At 44.9% G+C, this 17,312-nt stretch overlaps 1 protein-coding gene across 1 annotated transcript; it reads left to right on the top strand.

The window, feature by feature from the left end:
• The first annotated feature begins 3,477 nt into the window (after positions 1–3,477).
• On the top strand, positions 3,478–15,142 carry L2HGDH (L-2-hydroxyglutarate dehydrogenase). Its single transcript, XM_068416513.1, has 7 exons — positions 3,478–3,561; positions 4,908–5,070; positions 5,608–5,642; positions 7,236–7,403; positions 9,797–9,954; positions 11,713–11,844; positions 12,777–15,142. The coding sequence occupies exons 2-7, from the start codon at positions 4,914–4,916 to the stop codon at positions 12,970–12,972; spliced, it is 846 nt and encodes a 281-aa protein (XP_068272614.1). The 5' UTR covers positions 3,478–3,561; positions 4,908–4,913; the 3' UTR covers positions 12,973–15,142.
• The last annotated feature ends 2,170 nt before the right edge of the window (positions 15,143–17,312 follow it).

The raw sequence follows: 17,312 nt of genomic DNA on the forward strand, positions 1-17,312 counted from the left end.
AACTAGGTCTCGCTGTGTCAGTATTTTTCTGGCCTTTTGAGACCGAGGGAGCAGTTGTGTTTGCTGTGCTTTTACCTTATTTGAGCATCTTTTTTAACGCTGATTTAGAGCAGGACCCCAAATTGCTCACTCTCCTGACAGCTGATATAATTAAGGTACGAACCAATCATGGCAACATGTATTCTAATAATGTTTTTTTCCTTTCTATTTAGCTCATCACCAGAGTGGACACAACAGTGGTGTGATTCACAGTGGAATTTACTACACACCTGGATCTCTGAAAGCTAAGCTGTGTGTGCAGGGGGCAGCTCTCTGCTACAAGTACTGTGACCAGAAGGGAATACCATATAAGCAGTGTGGGAAGGTATAAGAACTGCTACTGTTCTTACTTTACCTTTGGCAACTGAGACTGTAAAATGTATGTTACAATGTATAGCGTAGGCCCTGTTGTGGTCTTTCTCCCAAGGGAGGAGTTTCTGCAACGCTTACTACCTTCAGGATAAACGTGTCTTCTTGCTTTCTTCTTTCCAGCAACTCAAATTGGTTCCTTTTCTCAGCCTAAATAATAATTCTCCTTATCACAGAATCACAGAATCAACCAGGTTGGAAGAGCCCTCTGGGATCATCGAGTCCAACCATTGCCCTGACACCACCATGGCAACAAGACCATGGCACTAAGTGCCATGTCCAGGCTTTTCTTAAACCCCTCCAGAGATGGTGACTCCACCACCTCCCTGGGCAGCCCCTTCCAATGGCTAATGACCCTTGCTGAGAAGAAATGCTCCCTAATGTCCAACCTGAACCTCCCCTGGTGAAGCTTGAGGCTGTGTCCTCTTGTCCTATCACTAGTTGCCCGGGAGGAGAGGCCAACTCCCACTCCCCTACAACTTCCCTTCAGGTAGTTGTAGACTGCACTAAGGTCACCTCTGAGCCTCCTCTTCTCCAGGCTAAACACCCCCAGCTCCCTCAGCCGTTCCTCGGAGGTCAGACCCTCCAGACCCTTCACCAGCTTGGTCGCCCTCCTCTGGACTCGCTCCAACACCTCAACATCTTTCTTGAAGTGTGGGGCCCAGAACTAAATATCTGGGGGCTGAGCTGAAATAGCCCAGGTAATGGTGGAAGCCAAGCCCCATGGAGGGGTAGCTGTGTAGCTTCAAGGAACACAAAGGCTCTCAGTATGTGCATGATACTTCTTGGCCCATCAGGCTCTGAAAAGACTCCATGTCTGGAGAATGGCTCCAGATGTCACCCAGCTACATGCATTTATGCCATGTTACATCCAGCTAACGCAGCCTGAAATGCTGAGGACAGACGAGTGGCTGCACTGATTCAGCTTGGGGTCTGCCCAACCCTATATCCTGTTTCTGGAAGTATCTGTAACACAGACCCAGGAAGGAGTGATAACAGGACAAGGAAATTATTAATTCTCCCAGCTTCCAACTATTTCAGCTCAGGTTGTTTTCTGAGCCCAGTCTGTTTTGTCTGTAGTGACTCTCAATGGATTTCTCTTCCAGATGGATTTTTCCAGTGAAATAGTAGAGTTCTCTGTGTTATCCTGTATCCTTTTCCTAGTTGTTCCTAACATTCAGTTTAGGGCTTTTCAGCTGATCCTAAGCATTGAGCTGATGTTTCCATAGGATTGTCTATCCTAACCCCAAGATCTTGGTCCTGAGTGTGGAGTAACTACCAGGGGCAACTTATTGAAACTAATAATTGGAGGCACACTTATTGAGAGTCAAGTTACACAAGGGGGTTTAGCTTCTGCCAAATTAGCCCTCCTAAACGCAACACTGAGTGATAACTTTGAACTTGGATTCCATCATTTAGTGCAGTCTACAACTACCTGAAGGGAGGTTGTAGCGCAGTGGGAGTCGGCCTCTTCTCCCGGGCAACGAGCGATAGGACAAGAGGACACAGCCTCAAGCTTGGCCAGGGGAGGTTCAGGTTGGACATTAGGAAGCATTTCTTCTCAGCAAGGGTCATTAGCCATTGGAAGGGGCTGCCCAGGGAGGTGGTGGAGTCACCATCTCTGGAGGGGTTTAAGAAAAGCCTGGACATGGCACTTAGTGCCCTGGTCTAGTTGCCATGGTGGTGTCAGGGCAATGGTTGGACTCGATGATCCCAGAGGGCTCTTCCAACCTGGTTGATTCTGTGATTCTGTGAGTTTGTACCTGAAGCTAACTGCTTTTTCTGTGATCATCGTTTCACATTTACCTGCATTGAGTCTCATCTGCCACTTTGTTAGTCACTCGTTCACCTCGGAAGGTTTTTCTGCAGTTCTTTATAGTCAGCTCTCGTCTGAACAGCCTTGAGTCACTTTAAACCATCATCTGACTTTCTCACCAGGTTGCTCATAAACATCTTGGACTGCCTTTCTCTTAAAAGTGCAGCGCAGACCCTATCTGACGTGAGAAGTGCCACTTCCAGGCCCCCTGGCTCAGCACCCGCTGGGAGCTGGGTGCAGATCTCTCCCAGCTCTGGGGTGCAGAGCAGGGATCCCTGGATGTGGCAGTGTTGATGCACTAGCTCAGTGCTAGGTTCATGCTGTTCTCCCTCCACTGCAGCGCTGGTCAGAAGATGGCACTGTGGATTTGTGCAGCAGTACACCTGCCCTTACAAGCCTGCTCTTAAAGCACCAAGACAGCAGATTTGCTCTGTAGGAGTCGATTTGAGCTTGGGCAGGGCTAGCACTGACCCAGCAGCATTGTTGGTCCTTTCCTGACACTGAATTTGTGTACTTCTGCATCGCCTTCCCCAGCAGTGTTTGTTTCAGGAAAGATAATGTTGAGGCTTTACAGCTGGTTTTACATAAAGCAGCCCCAGGCTTGGAGAACTTAGTGCCTTCTCGCTGCAAAGATGCCCGTGTTGCCAGACCTGAGCTAGGCCTGGAAGCAGTATGGTCTGTGCAAACCTGGCACAGATAATTCATAGTCTGGATAAATCTCTTCTGATAGTTGTGAGCTAACTACACGGTTAAATGAAGTGAAGCTGGTACCAATTCAGTTTAGACACCACGTCAGAACACGTCCTTGCTCTCTTATCAAGACTGAGATTTGTACATCTTGGGTTAAGTTCAGTTTTATTTTTGGAAGCATCCCAGTGGCTCTTTAAAATCATATTTTCTTCTTTCACATTCAGATTTGTAGTCTCATAGTACTTTTAGCAAATATTAACCATTGATAGTAACTTAAACTACAGTTTAACATTTGTTTTTCACTCTCCTTAATATATTAGTGCTTTCTCAGTAATAACAGGTATGTAGAGAAATCTTGTGCAACTAATGGCACAAACCACATTTTTCCCCCTTGAATTATAATTCACTGTTCACTCATTCACTATTGCTTGCTTGTTAGCTTGGGCTTGATGCTAGACCTGAACTGGCTTTGTGTATTTTGCTCACTGGTGTGCCTTGTTATCTTGTTTCTGAAGCTAATTGTAGCCGTCGAACAAGATGAAATTCCAAGACTCAAAGCTCTGTACAAAAGAGGGCTGCAGAACAACGTCCGAGGTCTGAGACTGATAGGAGCGAAAGAAATACAAGAGAAGGAACCCTTCTGCAGGGTAAGGGATTTGCTCGTTTTGATTTGGCATATAAGACCTCAGTTTCTCAGGTGACTTTTTTTTTAACATAAATGTGTTTCTGGCCTTGAGGTAATTTCCATGGGTGACAAGTTCAAAAGAGCCTGAAAACCCAGAAGAAGCCTACAAGTTGTTCTAACATCATATTTTTCCCAGCTTTACACAGAGGTGTCCTCCCTGCTGTATATGCTCAGAAACAAAACCCCCGCAGTTCTCTCACCAATGAGTGATTTTTATTATTATTTTTTAAATCTTTAATTTTTTCCCCTTCTCCTTGCAGGTGCTTGCTTGTATGTTTTTGTGGTTGATTGATAGGCAGATTTTCCTTTGCCCAGGTTAGAACTGCTATATCTGAGCTTATGCTGAGATGATTCTGCTCCTTCCCACTAAAATTATTTAACTTACAGTAAAGCTTGATAGTGCAGCAATGAAAATTCCTCCCCATCTGTAAGTGGGGATTTGGATCAAGCCAATTTCAATCCACTTGCTTCCTACACATGTGATTGTTATGTAGCACTTCTCAGCTTGTTTATTTATTTTCACAGCAGGAGAAATGCGAGTAGTTTATGGAATGCAGATTTGTTGTTGTTTAGTATATCTCTGATTGAGAGGAAAATCTGGATATAAATTCCCCATACTGTTTCATCTGGCAGCTTGCTCTTGGTGTAGCTGCATGACTGATTGCTTCTGAGTGGTTGTAGGTACAGACAGAAATTTTCTGGAGAGGAATCTTTTATATCTTTTATTTTGTAAACGTTTTGTATCCACTCCTTAAAACATTCTTTGTGCATTCAAGATCCAGCCGAGTGTTTGCTTCTGCAAATGGGTAGGTTCAGGTGGGTCTCACTTTGTTCACTTTGGTTTCCTGAGTAAAGTCCTTTCCTCATAAGCAAAGGGAAGCTGTTGAGATGATGTCGTTTAGCCTTGCAGGAGGCATTGGTGGCAGCCATGCATCAGGTAGAACTCCCAAATGACCATTTGAAGGTGGAATTGTGTAGTGCATGGTGAAAAATAAGAACATACTCACTGAAGCCAAGGTTGGGTAACCTGTGTTATCATTAAGCTCTCTGTCAAGAAGACTTTTTTGTGCTGTAGTTACACGATCACTTAATCCACTGTAAGTAGTTTTCACCATATTAGTTTTCAGCAAACACGAACACTGGAGCTGGCACGTGGAGAGACTAGGAACAAGCAGCCAGGGCTGGGCAGACAGCGGTCCTCCCTTCTCAGTGGCAATGCACATGATTCCAGATGAAATACTCTCTGTATTGCGGACCAAAGTGCACATACAGCCTTCACTGTTACTCTGTATCTTCATACTGCTTTAGGGTCTGATGGCCCTTGATTCTCCATACACCGGCATTGTGAATTATAAACAAGTGGCCCAGTCCTATGCTGAAGACTTCCAGGAAGCAGGTGGGATGATCTTGACTGATTTTGAAGTTACAAACATGGAGATGGCTAAAGAAAGTTCTGCGGGAAGTGAAGATGGTAAGGCAGATTTTTTGCCCTCCGTTTACTACAGTCCTGCCAAAGGTTTTGTGGAAAACACATTTGCTTTAACTGAAATCACGTTTCTGAGCAGTTCTGTCTCATAGGGAAGAGACAGAAGGCAAAATTATGTTAGAGTATCAAGCAAGCTCACTTTTTTCCCTCAGGCAAGTCATCCTTCAGCTGAAACATTTAATGGTGACAGAAGAAAATGACGGTAAAAGAGAGGAAGTAGGTTGTTCTCTCCTAGTAAAATCAGATTTAGCTGAATATTGCATGTGTACTTTTGTGATAGTGCTTTTTGCTTATCCTGGAAGGCAGGTTGGATCAGTGCTGGTACACATATGGAAGAATAAAACCCCCTCTATTAGTTCATAAATACAGTTATGTCCAGCAGTATCAGTTGTGTTAGCAGTAGTTGCTCCATAGCTTAGAGGTCTTCCAGTGAAAGAACCCTGAATCGTGACAAGCTGCTTGTTCAGTCAGTTTTCTGTTACATATTCTATTAATTCCTTCTCTTGTCTAATTGTATTACAGGACTGAAATACCCAGTCATTGTCAGGAGCTCAAAGGTAAGAACTAAGTTGAAGATTTAATTGTTTAATAGGAACTATTTTTCCTTTTCTTAAGAATTTTTGTTGAGTCCTGGTGGATTAATCAGCTCTCTAAAAAACATTAAAAAGCTGCTGTTCAGTAACATGATCCCTGTCATCTAGGACTGCTTTTATAAAACAACTGCAATCATTTCTTAACACAGCATATGAGCATGGTCAGATTTCACTATGTACTGGGAATAATAATGATAGTATAACTTTCTCCTTCTGCTGCCTGACTGACGTTTGACTGTGTATGTCCCTTATCTTCTTTATTTGCACACACTTATGCTCGTTGTTTCCAAGGACTCCTTTTATGACTTATTCATTTGGTGAGAAACACCTATTTTCATGTTTGCTTTTGGTCTCTGGCATCTATAAAAATGATAAGGAGGCATTTAGAATCATTTTATCAGCAGAAAACCACAAGCTAATTTAATAAAATGGGTGCATATACAGGTGTCATTCCTGCAAGTCTAATGCTGCACAGGAAATGTAGTTGTAACCTTTTCACCTTCAGGAGAGAATGTCTGGACTCTTCTTTGGGGGGGAAAAAAGAAAGACAAATAAAAAAAACAATTTCACTCCCCTCCAATAGAATTAAAAGTTAGTGCTGCTGCTTTCTTGTTCTATTTCTGCTCTTTCATTAAAAGCAGCTTCCAAAATCTGTTAGATTCTTTCACCAAATACTGATTTTTAAAAGAAAATTTATTATTTGTATGGAAACATTTTTAGTTGAAGAAAAAACCCTTAGTATTTGAAAACTTGGTTTGCTGGAGGAGCAGAGCCTTCGACACTGATGCGTTGGGCCTCTGCCCCGTGCGATAAGCGCGTTTGGGTAACGTGAGGCCGTGTTCTGGGAACTGCACCTGAAGGTAGCCTGAGAATCGATGACATGTTTCTTTTTTTATTCTTCTTTTTCTCTTCCCCTCCCCAACCTGTTTCTACAAAGATTCTGCCAGTCCTACCTGCCCAATGAATTCCCATTTTAGGATAGTTCTCCTCCAGGGAATAAAGGAGACTATTATAAAGAATTAAATGAAACAATTAGAATCATAGAATGGTTTGGGTTGGAAGGGACCTAAAGACCATCCAGTTCCAACCCCCTGCCATGGGCAGGGACACCTTCCACCAGACCAGGTTGCTCCCAGCCCCATCCAACCTGGCCTTGAACACTGCCAGGGAGGGGGCAGCCACAGCTTCTCTGGGCAACCTGGGCCAGGGTCTCACCACCCTCACAGCAAAGAATTTCTTCCTCATATCTCATCTCAATCTCCCCTCTTTCAGTTTAAAACTATTCCCCCTCGTCCTATCACTCCATGCCCTTATAAAAGCCCCTCTCCAGCTTTTCTGTAGCCCCTTCAGGTACTGGAAGGTGCTAGAAGGTCTCCCTGGAGCCTTCTCTTCTCCAGGCTGAAGAGCCCCAGCTGTTTCTGCCTCCTTTTGAAAATATGGTTGGTTTTCTTTCTGGTCTTGACTCATTTTTTTTCCAAGGCTTGTAGGTGATGGGTGGTTTTTTAGTAGATATGTTGAATTTTTGTGGTTTGTGTTTTGTTTTGTTTTTTTCCCCAGGGTGAGGAAATCTACTGTCGGCACATCGTGACCTGTGCAGGACTTTACTCAGACCGCCTGTCTACGATCAGTGGCTGCAGCCCTGAACCTCGTATTGTGCCCTTCCGTGGAGATTATTTGGTGCTAAAACCAGAAAAGTCCTATATGGTTAAAGGCAATATTTACCCGGTATGTGTTCTCTTGCTTGTCTTTCACAGTGTACTCTAAGAACTGCTAAAACTACAGAAATAAGAGCAATATTACATGATTATTTCTGTTAGACTGCAGCTAGTGATACACATGTGGATGCAGATTCAGTTGCTTTCTGACAGGACAGCTTGTTTTTGTTAATTCTTGAGGAAGGGGTAGAAGTACCGCGTGGGAACTTATTGCCAGTTGTTTTTTTTTGTGTTGTTGTTATTTTTGTTGTTGTTGTTTTTTTAATAGGGAAAGAATGAACATTTAGCATGAGAGCCACATGCCCAAAGCCTGGCTTCTTTCTCTGTGTTATAAAATACATCTGTAGGCAGGATTCAGAAGTCAATGAGGGCCAACAGTAAATAATGAATTACTTAGACGTAGAGTTTAATCTTGTGTGCTGATACCCAAAGCTCAGGTTTAGATATTTGCCTCTCAACCTCATCTTTGAATTAGCTTTACTTTGTATGACAAAAAATAGACACGGGACGAAAAGGACAAGCTTTCTGCCATCTAAGATAGACAAGTAGTGTGATGAAGAGGAGCAAGCCCAGACAGAAAGTGGTTAGTAAGCAAGAAAAGAGAATTCATAGGGCAGCATTTTAGTTAATTCATGCAGTAGAGTGAAATATTGCCTTTCTGAGTGTGAGCTTAGCTTTGCTGCTAAACACTGGAGCAGGTTGCCCTAGCGAAATCACAGAATCAATCAGGTTGGAAGAGCCCTCTGAGATCATCGAGTCCAACCGTTGCCCTGACACCACCCTGTCAACTAGACCAGGGCACTAAGTGCCATGTCCAGGCTTTTCTTAAACCCCTCCAGAGATGGTGACTCCACCACCTCCCTGGGCAGCCCCTTCCAATGGCTAATGACCCTTGCTGAGAAGAAATGCTTCCTAATGTCCAACCTGACCCTCCCCTGGTGAAGCTTGAGGCTGTGTCCTCTTGTCCTGTCGCTAGTTGCCTGGGAGAAGAGGCCGACTCCCACTTCACTACAACCTCCCTTCAGGTAGTTGTAGACTGCAATAAGGTCACCTCTGAGCCTCCTCTTCTCCAGGCTAAACACCCCCAGCTCCCTCAGCTGTTCCTCATAGGTCAGACCCTTCACCAGCTTGGTCGCCCTCCTCTGGACTCGCTCCAACACCTCAACATCCTTCTTGAAGTGCGGGGCCCAGAACTGGACACAGGATTCAAGGTGTGGCCTCACCAGTGCCGAGTACAGAGGGATGACCCTGGGCATTGGGTATTTGTCTGACCTCCTCATCTGGGAATGATTCAGGATCCTGTCTTGGGATGGGAGGGAGGAGCTGGCTGGGATGTGAGGGTACCTTCCAGCCTTGTTTCATGGCTGTGTGATGATAGCGTGTACCCTTCTGGTGTGGCTAAATATGGTAATAAGATTAGAAAATTGCCTGACTCCTAGTGATATGTTACCAGAAATGTACTGTAGTTTGTGGAGTGGTTGCACTAAGCTTTGAAAGTATTAAAAGCATATTTTTAATAGGAAAATCAGTGCACTGAATACAGGAACATATCTTAAAGCACTTTTTAGTCATAACAATACTGGTTTTTGAGAAATACCCAATACCTGCTTATTTTCAGACTATAACACAGTCACCTCCATACTCACCTTATCTAAATAGCTAAAGATCATGACCTGCCAGCTCGTGAAGAGGTGTGCTTATTTTACACTTGTATCTGCATATTCCTGTTTCAGCCTTTGCACACAATGACACTGTGTTCCATTTGCAAACAAAAAAGAAACCGCTGATAATTATTATTAGCGTTAATCAGGCTGGCTAACTGCATGTTATTTTGAGCAATACAGGAGTGGTGAGGTTTTCCTAATATTTTATAACCTATTTTATTGCAGTATAATTAGTACTGGTGAATAGCATTAGTGTGTCGTTGGTTTTGTTGTGGGTTGATTTATATCCTGAGAAATCCTGTGTACTTTTTTTTCCTGTTGTTTGTTTTGCTTTTACCTAAGATGCAGTCTTACCTGGCCCTGCTCTGTTCTTCAGTGTTTTAAATTAGCTACGTGCTATAACTGCACAAATAACAAGCAGCTAAGACAGCACAGGAGCCAGTTGTGTGGTTATATGACTCGAATTTTGTTGCAGTGATTGGAAATAAAATGGCAGATTTACTTCCTTTTTAAACTTGTTCATTTTAAAATAGTTATTTCCATTTTTTGGGAGTACAGCTCTGTTACTGTGTTTTGGTTTGTTCTATTCACACTCTCACACAATGAACTGTAAATGTCTGTATTTTCCTCATCACAAATGTTTTCCCTGTTTCCTGGATGAGTTTGACTTGAGTGGTTGTGTGGCTGTTTCTCTGAGCTGGTTTGTAACAACTGCAATAACTGTTGCATCCCATTTTAGGTTCCCAATCCTCGGTTTCCTTTTCTGGGATTTCATTTCACACCACGAATGGATGGCAGCGTTTGGCTTGGTCCTAATGCAGTGCTAGCCTTTAAACGAGAGGGCTACAAATTGTTGGACTTCAGCGCCAGAGACTTTTTCGATGCTGTAATGTACAGGTAACATCTTGTCTGCTGAGCACAGTTATTTAAATATCAGCTTGTGACTCCGTGGAAGCTAGTTGTTGTCAAAAAGCCTGCTTTTGCCAAGTTTTTGGTGTGCTTAAAGACAGTTTTGCTGATAAGGGTGGACTTCTCCGAGACACTTGACTTCGTGTGATCTCATATTTGAATTTTCATAAACTACCAAGACATGTCACAGCTGGTCGGAGAACGTGGCTGCTCATCGGAAGGTATTAGTGAGCCATGTTGCTACTAGTGGAGCTCTTCCAGGATTGGTTTTGGTTCAATGCAGTGTAATATTTTAATCAACCTAGACAGTGTGATTAAAATACCTGCAGAGGATGCTTGGAAGAGAGAACACAGAGTGGTCTGAGTTGCCATGTTAAACTTTATCAGACCATCAATATACATTTAAAAACTGTCTGTACTCGGCACTGGTGAGGCCACGCCTTGAATCCTGTGTCCAGTGCTGGGCCCTGCACTTCAAGAAAGATGTTGAGGTGTTGGAGCGAGTCCAGAGGAGGGCGACCAAGCTGGTGAAGGGTCTGGAGGGTCTGACCTACGAGGAACGGCTGAGGGAGCTGGGGGTGTTTAGCCTGGAGAAGAGGAGGCTCAGAGGTGACCTTAGTGCAGTCTACAGCTACCTGAAGGGAGGTTGTAGTGGAGTGGGAGTCGGCCTCTTCTCCCAGGCAACTAGCGATAGGACAAGAGGACACAGCCTCAAGCTTCACCAGGGGAGGTTCAGGTTGGACATTAGGAAGCATTTCTTCTGAGCAAGGGTCATTAACCATTGGAAGGGGCTGCCCAGGGAGGTGGTGGAGTCCCCATCTCTGGAGGTGTTTAAGAAAAGGCTGGACATGGCACTTAGTGCCATGGTCTAGTTGCCATGGTGGTGTCAGGGCAATGGTTGGACTCGATGATCCCAGAGGGCTCTTCCAACCTCATTGATTCTGTGATTCTGTGAAATACACTAAGGACCATGAATGCAGGCCGGGAAGCTGTCTTAGAAAGCATGTGAGAGGAATTAGGAATCATTGCTAAAATTGCAAACATAAATCAACAGAGTATCTGTAGAAGTCGAGAGAAATCTTGCTTCTCTATGAGGGGCTGGACAGACCATTACCAGGTGTTCAATTTTAGAAATTAGACTTGATGTGAAAGGGGGGGATCCAAGGAGAGGCTGAAAAACAGGTCAGGGAACTGGAGAACAGCTTTCTGGCAAAAGCTCAACTTAATGCAGTTTATTAAAGAGTTGAAAGCATCTTGGTCATTGTCTATAGATTTTTGTACTAGAAGACTTGAGGAAAGCAAAGCAAGCAAACAAGATTTGCAAAGACAGCAAGATTCGTTGACTGAAAGCTGAGTGTTTCAGGAGTGTGACGATCTTTTCAGAATGATTGTGGAAAAAAGACTCAAGCGTCATGTCTGTCTTCCCTCATGCATGTGGGTTTTCAGTCTCTTGCCAATTGACTGGACTGGAGAAAAATCCTAGATGTAGGAAGGACTGGAGTTCAGAGTTAATTCTCAAAGAAAGAATGTAAATGCAACACTACCGCTCTGTAAACAAGGTTTGTTGAAGCAGGGAAGGACAAACATGTATTTCTCAAGTGGAAAGCATGATGGGATTACTGGTGGTGGGAGTGGGAGCGTTTGCCATGCAGTTCATCTGCTGCCTTCTTAGCCAGTGTGAGTTTGACGTGGCTGCATTTATTATGGAAGGTTTGTTCTTGCTGCAGTTATTTTTTCTCTCGGCAGTGGGTTGTGGAAGCTTGTGCTGAGAAACTTGTCTTACGGCCTGAGTGAAATGTACAGAGCGTGTTTCCTTAGCGCCCAGGTGAAGCAACTGCAGAAGTTCATCCCTGAGGTCACCGTCAATGATGTACTCAGGTAAAGAAAACTTTTCTTATTATAACACCTTGTTACATCTCTTTATTTTTAACAGTAGCACATGTAGCATTAGCTTACTCCCTTCCTCCACCAAAATACGCTCCTAAAGCATAGAAGCATTTAGATACTTTCTACAAAAAGGCCTTTTATATTGTGTTTGCTTGTGTAGAGGCAAGTTTGAGGAACCTTTGTGTGACTTTCAACACTCTCCATAGGCTGAAATTCACAGTTGTGACATACTCACCAAAAAGAAAGTCTCTTTATCCTAGTGACGCATTCAGTAGCCTGAACATAATCTGAGTTCACAAAGAAAGCGAAACACTAATGAAATACAGAGGGGAAGCTAGATTGTGAGTTGCTACTGAGTGAATATTGACTTAGTTTAATCATCTCAGTAAAACTGTATTCAGCTTCTTACTGTGTGGAGAGAGAAACTAATTCAAAGGAGTTTAGAAATGCAAAGGAGCTGATGAGACTTGTGAGGAAAGATGAGACACTCGAGTACATGGAGGTGGGTTTAACTGTCCAAACATTTGCAGTGAGAACATCTAGAATAAGAAAAGCTCAAGCATGGTAAAAGGGAGTTATCAGCCCAGGCTTGACAAGGCTTGCTATTTCAAAACAAGGGGTTTCCTTTTTGAAAAGACAGGGCATGTGCAGGGAGGAGAGTAACTTCACAACCAGGAAAGATAAAGAAGATCCTCTGCTTGGCTACCTGCCCTTGTTTTACTGTAATGACTGAGACATCTCCTGCTCTGCCTCACTAGTGTTAAACTTCCCTGTGCTCCCCCAAAAGCCTGACTGGGCTTTGACTCCACAGGCTGCCTTCCTTACTGTTTCTCTGGGCACCTTCACAAGATCAGAAGAGAATTGATTTTCTGACTTGAGAAAACATTTTCTTTCTAATGCTGAGCTCCTCCTTTATTCTGCAGGGGTCCATCTGGAGTGAGAGCTCAAGCGTTGGACAGTGACGGAAATTTGGTGGATGACTTTGTGTTTGATGGGGGCAGTGGAGATATTGGAAGTAGAATTCTTCATGTCCGAAATGCCCCTTCTCCTGCTGCTACCTCCTCCCTCGCCATCGCAAAAATGATTGCAGATGAAGTGAAGCAAAGGTTTGAATTGTGAATGATTGACGGGTGTAGTGTGGTTTTATCCCTCTTGTATGTGTAGCAGCTTGTCTGCATTGAATGAACTCTGCAGCCTTTAATGACAAAGATAAAACAGGCAACGTTTTATGCAAGACCAGCATTTGAACTGTTTGCCTTTGCCAGCCCATGACTTCTCAGCTTCACGAATAAAGGAGTTGCGGTGCCTGGCAGGACCTGGTGCAGTACAACCATCTGCAAGAAAGAAGCAAACAGTTGACAGTAAAGGTTTGTTCACCTGAGCAGGAGCAGCCTGTGGAGGGGCTGATGCCAAGCACAACGTGAGGGTCTTCCAGAACCATGGTGGCCCTTAGGTGGAGCGGGAAGAACCTCTGTGGTGGGGTTGCCCACACAGACTTCCCACACCTCCGCTCTGAATGTTGCCTCCTCCTCGTGCTCTGGAGAGGTGGTCGGTCCTCTGAAAAACCACGAGTGTGGGGTGGTTGTCTGGGTGCTTTCTGTCTGACTGTTTAAATTGGACTCTGCAGTCCCTTAGCTTACATTAAAGTAATGGAGATAGAAGGATAAGCCCTGCTTAAGGGTTCTGCTGATATGGAATTAAGGGCTTTATCAGAGCCTGAAAACAATATTCAGAGCCTTCTACATGAATGTATAGTATTTCAGAGAAAAATAAGCCTAACAAGGGATTACCAAATCCAAGTCAATTTAGATACGCAATTCAGATACGCTATCTGATCGCTGTCTCTATTTTTTTATAGAGCTGTAATTAAAATGTGTACATAAGCAGTCATTTTTCAATTAACTTAAATCTGGGAAGTCAGCACTGATGAGAAACTACTTCAGTGGTTTTGGTTGTTTTTTTTTTTCCTTTGAATACTGGTAATGCAAAAGGAGCTTATCTTTGCACAACATGTTGAGCAATCCAGTGGAAATGGTCTTTGTAAAAGCAAATGTGAAGGGAGGGAAGCCACAGAAACCTGTCTTAATTGAGTCATGTTGCATACTGCTTCCCTTGGAGCCCAAACAGCAGTGAGTCAGGAAGGCTTCCCATTTCCCACATGGCTGGCAAGAGGGGAGCTTAGAAAGTGCTGGTTACTCTGCTGAACTCTTACTGATACTTGAAATTTTATCCAAGGTGTACCTGGAAGAGAGTCCGTGTGGAGAATGGGCTTTAAACTAGAGAGATGTTAAAAAAGGTTGTTACTAAGCTGAGTATCTTGGTGTGTTCTGCATAATTGCTACAAAAAAGAATTATGTGGCCCCAGGGGCAAAGTACTTGAGAATACTTTTAAAGCAGATGTTCACAGGATGTTGGGTAATACAGATAATTGTGGGTAGTTTGCTACCAGGCAATTTGCCATATTTTTTTTTTTTTTTTTTTAAGTTACTTTCCGTACTCCTCTGACATGCATGAGGGAGTGTGTTAGCATAGGAGGTCAGGTGTGCTGGCTGATGTTTTTACTGTACAGAGGTGAGACACTTTTGAGAGAAAAAGGGCTTAACCTGTCTTTTTTTTTCTTGTTGTTTTTTTTTTTTTGCCTGGTGACATCTTCTTTACTGGAAAAGTGGCTCCGCTATAATGGCAACCTGGAAATACAAATAATTAGCCCTTCAAAGAAAACCTTTGGTCATTATTCTTAGCCACAATAACACTAGACAGAGATTCAGATATTCCAAATGCTAAAATGCCACATGGCTGTGTAAAAGCTCTATCTTCACCATGGAACAATCGTATCTTCACTCCCCGCCAGAAGTGTTGCCTATCAACAGTAAATACTACAAAAGGATTGCAAAAGCAACTTCCTCCCACACGAGGTGTGGCCCTGACATGTATTAACAGAATAAAGAACATTAAAATGTAAAGCAGTCATGTAGGATGGTGAATCTTAAGTCAGCACATTTAACTGTGCAGCCTGCTGTGCTTTTTACTCTCAGGAGGTGATTGGGGTAGTAGAGTTTAACTGAAGCTTTTAAATTATGAATCTTTATGTAGCGTTCTGTGAAATATTTATATTTTTAGAGAGAGTTATAAACCTTTTTTTAAAGGAATAACTTCAGAGAATTATGATAATGGGGTTTCATACATAAATCTTGTTGCCCATGAGGTGTGAAAATTGAATATATTTTCTAAAAGGGTCTAATTCACTTGGATGGCTTAATAAATGTGCCTTTCTCTGTTATGATTAAAATAGTGTGGTGGGTTTTTTTTTATAATTGCTATAAGGTCTGTGTATTTCTCCTGACTTCCAGAAAAGTTTCACTGGTATTTGAAAATTCTTACCTGAATTAGGCAGGGTATAGCTCTATAGAGTAGGAATTACTTTACTGGGGGACACACACATGACCAAACTTGTCTTCCTGAAGTACCTGTACCTTATCTGTGCTTATCACTCTGCACAGCTTTGTCTCACACCGGTATGTGTGCAGGGGACAGAACTAGGCTTAAGCCTGATCTGGACCTGTCACGGCATGTGGAATGGTAATGCTTGAAACTCTGAATAAATGCGTTAGGGCAGCTTTGGACAAACACAATTGATTCCCCAAAAGTGTCCCCGTAAGGTCAGCCCTAAACTCTGGGAAGAATATGGCATGTTGACATGGTGGTGTCAGGGCAATGGTTGGACTCGATGATCCCAGAGGGCTCTTCCAACCTGATTGATTCTGTGTCTTTTTTAAAATGGTGCAAAGAAATGACATAGTGGCTCACTCATGTCATGGCTCACTGGGATGGCAAAGGAGCTCCTTCACGGTGCTTAACCGCGTCTGGTCCCCTCTGCCACACCTCGGAGCGGTTCGGGCTGGCTGGAGAATGATCCTGAAGAACATGGGTGTTTTGGGGGCTGCGGCCGTGGGGGTAAAGCGCTGGGTGAGGGGCTCACCCAACCTGGAACGTCTGTGTCCCGAGCAGGCATCGAGGATCTCACAGAATCACAGAATCAACCAGGTTGGAAGAGCCCTTTGGGATCATCGAGTCCAACCACTGCCCTGACACCACCATGTCAACTAGACCATGGCACTAAGGGCCATGTCCAGGCTTTCCTTAAACACCTCCAGAGATGGTGACCCCACCACCTCCCTGGGCAGCCCCTTCCAATGGCTAATGACCCTTGCTGAGAAGAAATGCTTCCTAATGTCCAACCTGAACCTCCCCTGGCGAAGCTTGAGGCTGTGTCCTCTTGTCCTATCACTAGTTGCCTGGGAGAAGAGGCCGACTCGCACTGCGCTACAACCTCCCTTCAGGTAGCTGTAGACTGCACTAAGGTCACCTCTGAGCCTCCTCTTCTCCAGGCTAAACAACCCCTGGATCTCACCACCCTTACCCTGCAGTTGCAGGCGGGATTGATGACCCTTTTCTTTTTGCTCACAGTTTTGGTTTGACGAACAAGTGTTTTCCTCACAGAAACGAATATTTTGTTGGAAACCTCCCAGGCTGCTCTGATGCGGCAGGAAGGTTAAGACCACAAAGCAAAAGGAGCTGTCACTGCCCCTGCAAGCGCCTGTCTCCTCCGGGAAGTCTGTCATCACAAAGGATCACGCTCTTGCTGGCAGAAAGGTGCTTTTTTTCCTGATTTAATTTATCCACTCCCTTTGTAGACAAGTCTTAAAGGAGGGGGGGTATACAGGGCGTGAGGTTTGAATACAATGGACATCGGATGGGAAATGAGGGAAAGTTTGGCTGGAGAAGTTGTTGGGGCGGGTGGAGGGAACAGTGACAGCAGCCTGCTCCGGGGTGGGGAGGAAAACTGCCTCGGGGTAGGGAGAAAAACCTCCTCGGGGTAGGGAAGAAAACTGCCTCGGGGTAGGAGGAAAACCACCTCGGGGTCGGGGGAGAAGCAGGCTCGGGGCAGGGCGGCTGCTGTGGGCAGGTTACCCAGCACCGCACCGCAGCTGGTGCTGGTGCCTTCTCCCAGGACGGTGGTTCTGGTTGAGTCTTCCCGCAGGGTGAGGCTGTTCCCAGGCAGGCGAAGGGATGAGGGAGCCGGGGGACCCGCAGGGCCCATGGCGGACGGGACGGGCTGAGCTGCTGTCACCCCGCGCAGCCTCACAGGCGGGGGAGGGAGATGCTGTGAGGGTGGCGTCCAGCAGCGCTGCAACAAGCGGCTGCCTACGAGCTCAGGGTCGTAGCGTGGCGCCACAACCTCGCCCAGCTCCAGATAAATTAATTAACTCCGGATAAATTAACGAACGCCAGCGGGGAGCCAGCGCTCCCGAGCGGGGCGGGCACGGCAGGGGGTGTGCGGGCTCCTCCCCGGCAGGGGGCGCCGCGGCAGCGGGCGGGGGGAGGGCAGCATGGTGGCGGCCGCGCATGCGCGCGGAGGGCGGCGGCGGTAGCGGGGCGCAGCGCGCGGGGCCCAGGGC

The sequence above is a fragment of the Nyctibius grandis genome, chromosome 20, assembly GCF_013368605.1.
Source record: "Nyctibius grandis isolate bNycGra1 chromosome 20, bNycGra1.pri, whole genome shotgun sequence".
In the NCBI taxonomy this organism is placed as follows: Eukaryota; Metazoa; Chordata; class Aves; order Nyctibiiformes; family Nyctibiidae; genus Nyctibius; species Nyctibius grandis.

What these genes read in the sequence shown, in the direction of transcription:
- L2HGDH (XM_068416513.1), top strand. Translation starts at nt 4,914, where the DNA reads ATGGCCCTTGATTCTCCATACACCGGCATTGTGAATTATAAACAAGTG. An exon ending in TCATTGTCAGGAGCTCAAAG is followed by an intron (nt 5,643 to 7,235) that starts GTAAGAACTAAG and finishes TTTTTTCCCCAG; the next exon opens with GGTGAGGAAATCTACTGTCG. An exon ending in TTAAAGGCAATATTTACCCG is followed by an intron (nt 7,404 to 9,796) that starts GTATGTGTTCTC and finishes ATCCCATTTTAG; the next exon opens with GTTCCCAATCCTCGGTTTCC.